General features: G+C 43.1%; 1 protein-coding gene across 1 annotated transcript; it reads right to left on the bottom strand.

Moving 5' to 3' along the window:
* Positions 1 to 1,132: 1,132 nt before the first annotated feature.
* LOC111951208 (fibroblast growth factor 13-like) lies at positions 1,133 to 9,049 on the bottom strand. The gene is made up of 5 exons (XM_070434534.1): positions 8,258 to 9,049; positions 6,230 to 6,352; positions 5,911 to 6,038; positions 3,356 to 3,554; positions 1,133 to 2,814 (listed from the first exon to the last, which is right to left on the bottom strand). Exons 1-5 carry the CDS (start codon positions 8,460 to 8,462, stop codon positions 2,672 to 2,674), a joined length of 798 nt encoding a protein of 265 aa, XP_070290635.1. The 5' UTR covers positions 8,463 to 9,049; the 3' UTR covers positions 1,133 to 2,671.
* Between the last annotated feature and the right edge of the window lie 336 nt (positions 9,050 to 9,385).

Genomic DNA, 9,385 nt, shown 5'->3' with positions numbered 1-9,385 from the left:
GTGAGCATTTCTCCTTTGCCAAGATAATCCATCCACCTGACAGGTGTGGCATATCAAGAAGCTGATTAAACAGCATGATCATTACACAGGTGCACCTTGTGCTGGGGACAATATAAGGCCACTCTAAAATGTGCCGTTTTGTCACACAACACAATGCCACAGATGTCTCAAGTTTTGAGGGAGCGTGCAAGTGGCATGCTGACTGCARGAATGTCCACCAGAGCTGTTGCCAGAGAATTGAATGTTAATTTCTCTAATGTTGTTTTAGAGAATTTGGCAGTACATCCAAATGGCCTCACATGCCAGCCCAGGACCTCTACATCCGGGTTCTTCACATGTGGGATCATCTGATCATCAGCCACCCGGACAGGTGATGAAACTGTGGGTTTGCACAAACTGTCAGAAACCGTATCAGGGAAGCTCATCTGCATGCTCGTTGTCCTCACCAGGGTCTTGACTGCAGTTCGGCGTCGTAACCGACTTCAGTGGGCAAATGTTCACTTTAGATGGCCACTGGTACACTGGAGAAGTGTGCTCTTCAMGGATGAGTCCCAGTTTTAACTTTACTGGGCAATTAACAGACAGCGTGTATGGCGTTGTGAGGGTGAGCAGTTTGCTGATGTCAACGTTGTGAACAGAGTGCCCCATGGTGGTGGTGGGGTCATGGTATGGGCAGGCATAAGCTACGGACAACGAACACAATTGCATTTTAACGATGGCAGTTTGAATGCACAGAGATACCGTGACGAGATCCTGAGGCCCATTGTCGTGCCATTCATCCGCCGCCATCACCTCATGTTTCAGCATGATAATGCACAGTCCCATGTCGCAACGATCTGTACACAATTCTTGGAAACTGAAAATGTCCTAGTTCTTCCAAGGCCTGCATACTCACCAGAYATGTCASGCATTGAGCATGTTTGGGATGCTCTGGATCAACGTGTACGACAGCGTGTTCCAGTTCCCGCCAATGTCCARCAACTTTGCACAGCCATTGAAGAGGAGTGGGACTATATTCAACAGGTCACAATCAACAGCCTGGTCAACTATATGTGAAGGAGATGTGTCACGCTGCATGAGGCAAATTGTGGTCACACCAGATACTGACWGKMTTTYTRAWYCMWSSCCCYWMCYTTTTTWTAAAGGTATCTGTGACCAACAGWTGCATATCTGTATTCCCAGTCATGTGAAATCCATAGATTAGGRCCTAAKGAATTTATTTCAATTGACTGATTYCCTTACATGAACTGTAACTMAGTCAYATCTTTGAAATTGTTGCATGTTGCATTTATATTTTTGTTCAGTGCATTTGGCCCCAGGGAAGGAAAGAACAATGCAGGAGAATACATACAATCATTKTACCTGGAAGAGCCCTCAATYTCACTAATAATCCCCACTTGATTGTACATTATAAAAATCAAGGATTATGTTATTAYCCTTGCACATACACGCAAGCAAGCACGTAATACACATACACGTAAACAAACGAGGAAACACATCTAAATACACTATGAAAGTACGTTCATGGTTTGCTATGTCATCTAGAATGGAAAAGGAGCCTACTAATGACACGGTGCTGTAAAAGGGTTGACGTAAGTAGCCTATTCAAACGACAAGATCTCCCAAAACTCAAGAGGTCTCTAGTTAGGCTTTCGGATGTAATAACTGAAGATGGAAACTGACTCTTTAAATAATATAGATAAACAGAGAGGGTTTGTGAAAACAAGTCYCTATAAACCACACATTGGCCGTGTCCAATTATCCGTGGCCTACTCATAGTCTACTTGCGTTCGAAAGAAAGTTTTATAGTGTGTCGAATTTTGAAAATGTTATACGCTTTAAATGCCACGATGTCATAGTCATTTCACGTTTCATCTAGTACGAGTTCGCTACATGCTATTGGGGGGGAAGAGAAATATCTTTTCAGACCAACGTGTGTTTGGCAACAGCTGATAATCAGATAAGGGGAAGAGTTGTACCAAAATGTATGAATGGTGAAAAACAACGCATTAGATGAGGCATTTTCAGTGTGAGTGAGCCTAGTATGTTGAAATGTGTTACTTATTGTATACATTTTTGYCAAACACTATGTTCTAAATAGTATGTAGTACGATTAGTCCACAGTTTTTCCGACTTTTTTTGTCTTCAGCAAAACCAGAGAAACAGGTTTGAGTCTTTGGTACACAGGAACAAAWGAACGCAATGGGTATGGCTGGCAAGCAATGCATATGGCAGATAGTCAGACCGAGGCAGAAGGCTTGCAGATATGTACACTTTTCTTGGACTCAAACACCCCCCCAAAAATTGCTWTTTTTAGGAGGCATGGAAGCGACCGATCACGCACCACATAAATACTGGCCAGTAACTCTCCCTCTCAAGACCCTTGGAGAAAGATATACATGGGTAATACGCTACATATGCTCAAGAATAATCCAAGGAAGAATATATACTCCTGACCAGCAAAATGGTTTAGGCCTTTTGTATCAAAGTTCATAGCAAAGTTGACCCACAGAAGCTCATGGATTTATTTCATTGATGATGTCATAGTCTGTCACAGTGGTTTCAGTACACACTAAGCTAATTYCCTTGCTCTCCACCTGTTCAGTTTGACGAGGATCAGCTTACTGTACGATTGGGAGAGCCGCCCTCTGCCCGAGGCTGATCCCCACAGCTATGTGGACTGCTCGTTCTGGCTCAGTGTCTTCCCTCCACCGTTCAGCAAGGCCGACGCACTSCGGCTCTTGGTGGGAGTACCGCTGCCCGAGCGGGAGAACTCGGTCAGGTCATGGAGTGAGGGTTCTCTGTACATGGCAACTGGAAGAGAAAGAGGCAGAGAGGAGATCACGTTTGGTAAAGGTAAAGTCTGGTTATCTGTATTATGCACAGTGTTGGGGAGTAGTAATTACATTTTGCTCCAGCTTGGTGGTAGTTGAACTACATTCAAATCTKGGTGGTGTTTACAGTAGTTAAATACTTTGTTTGCCATGTAGCGGTGTAGCTAAATACTGGAACTATTTTGCAAAAAGTAGGCCCGAATTTCCTTTCTTTATCGGCATCGAAAGTAGTTTGGATGTAGTGAACTACTTTTCCAAAGTAACTTTAGTTAAGTCAACAATGTGTTTCTTAAGGGTCGCTTTAGTGTAACTTTACTTCTGCCGGTGTGAAGTAACCGGTAGCTTGGTAAACTATATTTCCAGAGAAGCTTCCCCAACACTAATTATGCTTTTGACAAACATTCTTCCGTAAAGCACAAAAAATATACTAGGGTGAGTCTTTCTAACGAGCCACTTCAGGGTTCCCACCAACAGACCTCAACACAGATACACAAAGCCTCGCAGAAAAAAGGCCCACGTACCTTTCAGTGGTTTAGGGATGAAGTGGGCCGCTGGTTTATTCTTCTTCACATGGTTGCCCTTCATGRTGACTCCCTCTTTATTGAGGCCAAGATACCAGGCCCTGCCTGACTGCTGCTGTCTGTACATCATGGAGGAGTAGGTCACGTAGTAGTTCTCAAACACCGACTCCTTGAACTTACACTCCGGGGTGAAGTGGTCCTAAAAGAGGGGGGACAGCGAGGAGAGAAAGACAGGAGTGGGAATGTGTGTATGTGAGAAAAAAATGAAGAGAGAGGAAACAGAGATGGACAGACTGAGAGAGAGAGAGAGAGAGAGAGAGAGAGAGAGAGAGAGAGAGAGAGAGAGAGAGAGAGAGAGAGAGAAAGCTCTACCTAGTTTCAGCCATTTCACTCTCACCTAGGCTATCCATTCATATCAAATGCCCAAAGGGGAGTAAATGACGACAGAAGGGATGGAACAACTAACTGGAATGGAACACTGACAGAATCGGTTCAAAGCGCCACAGAAGACTGAGCTGAAATGCAGTTGGGACCAATTCCAGTTCTATGCTTGGGAACCTTTTACGTGCACAGCGTACAAGTCAGGATAGGCCGGCCACACAGTGCCCGGCAGCAAATCTACAATGCGAAGACCTCAGTTGACTGATGATCTGAATTGAACTCGCTTGCCATACTATGTGAATAAGCCTAGGATGGGAATCTCAGATTTCTGGAGCCACCACGAGCCATCCATCACTCTCACAGCTTGCTCAGATKGTGACTTTTAAACTGCACGGTATGAAAACACTGACTCATTCAATTGCCAGATAAAGGTCAATACTTTCATTGGTAAAGATCGATACAAAACCACATTCTGGCAAGAGATATCCAGCAACACCAATTTCATGGTGACCACACACAAACCATATCACACACACACACACACACACACACACACACCACACACACACACACACACACACACACACACACACACACACACACACACACACACACCACACCACACACACCACACACACACAACACACACACACACCACACACACACACAAAATACATATACTATGCTTTAGGGAATTTAAATAAACATTATGTAAATAAAGTGTTTGAAATTCAATATCCATCCAGATGACTATAATAACACAAAGCTATAACAATAACAACTTTGACAGGGTTAAAGTTAGCATTTCCATACTCATGTGTCTCCATGGTAACTTGAAAACTTTCAGAATACAAACCAGCCCTCTCATAATCAGTTACAATGACATAAACAAATGAAACCAATTGGGTTTTCACACCAACAAATGATTTAATGATTACATGGCTTGAGTGACCTTCAATTAATCAACTAACTCAGTAACACAGGTATTGACTATACTGTGATATACAGTGCATTTGGAAAGTATTCAGAACCCTGACTTTTTCCACATTTTGTTACATTACAGCCTTATTGTAAAATTGATTAAATTGCTTGTTTCCCTCATCAATCTACACACAATACCCCATAATGACAAAGCAAAAGTTTTTTTGACATTTTTGCAAATGTATTACAAATAAAAAACATAATCACATTTACATAAGAATTCAGAGCTTTACTCAGTACTTTGTTGAAGCACCTTTGGCAGCGATTACAGCCTCGGTCTTCTTGGGTATGACGCTACAAGCTTGGCACATCTGTATTTGGGAGTTCCTCTCCATTCTTCTCTGCAGATCCTCTCAAGCTCTGTCAGGTTGGATGGGGAGCTCTCTGCACAGCTATTTTCAGGTCTCTCCAGAGATGTTACATCGGGTTCAATCCGGGCTCTGGCTGGGCCACTCAAGGAATTCAGAGACTTGTCCGAAGCCACTCCTGCGTTGTATTGGCTGTGTGTTTAGGGTTGTTGTCCTGTTGGAAGGTGAACCTCGCCCCCGGTCTGAAGTCTGAGCGCTCTGGAGCAGGTTTTCGTCAAGGATCTCGCTGTACTTGCTCCGTTCACTTTCCCTCGATCCTGACTAGTCTCTCAGTCCCTGCCGCTCAAAAAACATCCCACAGCATGATGCTGCCACCACCATGCTTCACCGTAGGGATGGTGCCAGGTTTTCTCCAGACATGACGCTTGGCATTCAGGCCAAATAGTTCAATATTGGTTTCATCAGACCAGAGAATCTTGTTTCTCATGGTCTGAGAGTCCTTTAGGTGCCTTTTGGCAAACTCCAAGCGGCTGTCATGTGCCCTTTTACTGAGGGAGTGGCTTCCGTCTGGCCACTCTACCATAAAGGCCTATTGGTGGAGTGCTGCAGAGATGGTTGTGTCCTTCTGGGAGTTTCTCCCATCTCCACAGAGGAACTTCTGGAGCTCTGTCAGAGTGACCATCGGGTTCTTGGTCACCTCCCTGACCAGCCCTTCTCCCCGATTGCTCAGTTTGGCCGGACGGGTTATTATGTGTAGATTGATGAGGAAAAACATTTATTTAATACATTTTAGAATAAGGCTGTAATGTAACAAAATGTGGAAAAGTCAAGGGTCTGAATACTTTCCGAATGTACTGTACAACCTGTGTGTAGCGTGTAGGAGACCCAATGTTGTGTTGGGAAGGAAGGAGACTCACAGAGTGTAAGGAAGCCGTCGTTGTTCATGGCCGGTAGAGCTTGGTCTGAACCCCTGGATGGCCCACTCGCAGCCAACAGGAATGAGTTGAACACAGCTCAATGTGGAATACAAAGAGAGAGTGTGCTAGTATACTGTATAAAATAAACATTATACTCAATATGTAATAGTGAAAATACAGCTACAGGAAATGTTGAGCAAAAAAGTCAAGCCTACATTTCTTCTTGAATTCTACATAACAATCATCTGAAATCAGCATGAATTAAAGGCAAAAACACAGTCAAATGCACATAGTCCTACCATGGCTGTTGTCCTCGTCCTTGGTTCCATTGATGGTTCCATCAGCTTGCATCTGAAGGTGGAAGCCTGTGCGGCTGTACAGCCTTGTCACTATCCCCTTGAGCTGGGGCTCTGCGGAGACGTCAGGGCAGACCGGGAGAACGGGAGGAGAGGGAAGAGAGGAGGAGAGGAGAGATTGGACATATGCCAAGTCTATAGTCCAATGCTACTCGTTTGCCACTGCTTCACAGTCAGTAGTAAACTTTCCGGGAGAACCTCAGGCATCCCATAGACATCACACTATGGCACAAACCCAGACAGTGTGATGGGTACCTGGGATCGTGGTGACCGGCCATGCAAAAAAAAGGGGGGAAAAAGCTAATTCATAGATTCAAAAACAGGTGCACTAGCTTTCTGGATACGGCACAATGTATTTTGAATGTACTTCTTGTTTAGATGATCATTTCATGCACAACAGAAGCATGGAAGTGCGAAGGTGTTGTGCACTTATCTGATAATGACACGGAATGTATTGCTGGTGTCTTAAGTGTTCGAGTGAGGTAATGAATTGATGAGTGCATGGACTTGCAGGATCACCAGAGTTTGATGGAATAGGTCGTCAAATAAGGTTGTCTTTCTTATGCTATAACATCACCATTTGGACAGAGGTGTCATTGCTCCAAGGTCTTCACATTTTAAAGTGTTGAGTGGTGGGATAGAAGTGGTGCTGTTGGTGTTCGTGGTGATGATCAGTGGTGTAGTGAAGGGTATACCGACTTATTTTTCAGCGGGCATTGCGTATACTCACTTCGTAGTCCCCACGCTGCGTATCAAAGTAGTGTGGTGGAGGTACGTGCCATTATCAATGAATAAGGCTAATGGAACAGATCAGAATGTTTATCTTAAAATGTTGGTAAACTATTATTTGTTCACATTTTAGGTGCAGCGGTAGGCCTATGTGCAAATGTTCCGAAATGCAATTTGCGGATAAATACAGTTCTAAAAATGCGCACTGCACTTGTGAGCAGAAATATAGAAAGAGGGGAGATCTAAAGATGCAACAACTATCATGGGATGCTAATATGACTAGGATAAKGCCTTTGGCTGCTAGACAATGAAAGAAAGTGGAAAGAAAACCAATAGAACAGGAGAACGCATAATGAGGAAGTCTTTATAAAATAATTGCCTCYAYGTTTCTATGGTGGGATTTTGGCTATAGGCTACTTTAAAGCAAGGTAAGACATGCCTCATAATATGARGTAAAACATCCAGGTTTCAACAATTAAGGAACAGGAAATATTTAACGATGGTGATGATAGGCCTAACTGGCTTCTGGTAGACAAAAAAGGTTTCCCCATAAACCTTCTCAATTAAATATTAAATAGCTACAAAGTAGCCTATGCCTACCTAGCAGAATGATATCATGATTATTTGCATCAATGCATTGGCTTTTTTTTTGTTGCAAACTCCATCTTATGTGCTACAGAAACACCACTAACCAAACAACAGTGCTAGGTGCCTGCACACTTGAATTAAAGGGTAACTACACTTAAAAATCTAAAATTCGTAGATTTTTCCCAAACCTCAAAAATGGTCTCCTGATGTGGTTTAAGGTTTGTTATCGACTTAGAACATTAAATGTTGTCTGTTTTTTTTCTATTAAAAAAGTGTGACTGAGACCAAAAACATGAAGAAAATGGGAAAAATTCTAAACCTGTACATTTCTGACAGCCTCATTTATCTGTTTCAATAGTAGGMCTACAATTAGCCTAATTGCACAGTACGGCTTGGGTTGGCCTAACTGTGAAAGACCAATATGGGATTCATCATTTTAGGTCATTCAGAGTGTATGTCACTGTTTCTCATAGAATTTTTCACACAGGGCACCTTTCCTTTCGCCGGGCTGACCGTTTGGGAAACTATTAGCAAAATGARAGTATACCCACTTCTCCAGGCATCACTACACCGCTGATGATGATGATGGTTATGATGACCGTTTTTTTGTGTTAAGTCGAAAGATCACACTCAAGAGCACACCTGGTCGCCTTATTCTCTTCCGTTTCTTAGAGCCAAAGAGTTTGACCCGTGAGAACACGTTCAGCTTGCTCGGTTTCTCACAGGGTCCCCTGTCCCCTGCTTTGCAATTATCCGGACTGYTTGCGCAGCGGCARGCATTCGCCTTCTCCCGCTCCCTCGCCTGYCTCTTCTGCCGAATGAGGGAGCTGGCGATCGCCGCGGCCATAGCCAGCTTGGCGGCTTGGTGATGACAAAACGTCCCAGGAGAAAATTCGAGATCCTCCGCTCACCAAACAATGAATATTATCCAATGCAGTCTTTGTAGTATTGTTTTTAAGTCAACCAAATAATCCATGATAGCCTTCAAGCGTGTAATAAAATCATTATATTAGCMTACACATTTTAATTGTCAAAGCTGGAAAAGAAGATTCTGGATATTCCAAGCGGAAAAACCTTGGGCGCCTTCAGCTGTGAATCAACAGCTAGTCCCTCCAATTTAGACATTTGATTTGTTGTTGATCACCGCAGCTTCTCTTGCATGCACACAATGGCTGTGATGTGTCCGCTCTGCGTGAGAAAAATGCAGTCCTCAAATTGTTTCTCAGTCAATGAAACAACTCTTGTCATAGTTGTGTGTGCCATTGATGCAGCAACCACAAGCAATCCTCTCCTCCGGGTTGGAGCCAATGCCACATACAGTATGGCTTACGGTAAAGAGAACCTGTTAAAGCCATGAGGTATAAAAATCATGTATGTTATGCTGTGAGGAGAGAAAGAGAGAGAGAAGAGAGAGAGAGTCTAGCCTCATTTTGGTGCAGAGGTTCCYCTATTACCGTTCTCCTAGCAGCAGGATATTATGCTGGCTGCAAGAGCACAGATTTTTTAAATTTAAAAATAAGAGTCCCCCTGCAAAGACACGGTAAACTTGAGAAATATATATATATATATTTAGCACTCTAGTGCAGTACAAGTGTTTTTCACAGCATTGCAACCACTTYAGAAGGTTTACACCAATACTGGTATGTTGAAAGCTATTGTGTAGACTATATTTAAAGAAATACACTTTTAATAAAATACAAATATATGTAACTGGAATAACTCAATAGAGTCTGCAAAACTTAAATTGGTCTGGGCAATGGGTTTAATACA

This window comes from Salvelinus sp. IW2-2015, linkage group LG23 (assembly GCF_002910315.2).
Source record: "Salvelinus sp. IW2-2015 linkage group LG23, ASM291031v2, whole genome shotgun sequence".
Lineage (NCBI taxonomy): Eukaryota > Metazoa > Chordata > Actinopteri > Salmoniformes > Salmonidae > Salvelinus > Salvelinus sp. IW2-2015.
The sequence above is the reverse complement of the archived record's forward strand: the minus strand, read 5'-3'. Positions and strand labels throughout refer to the sequence as shown.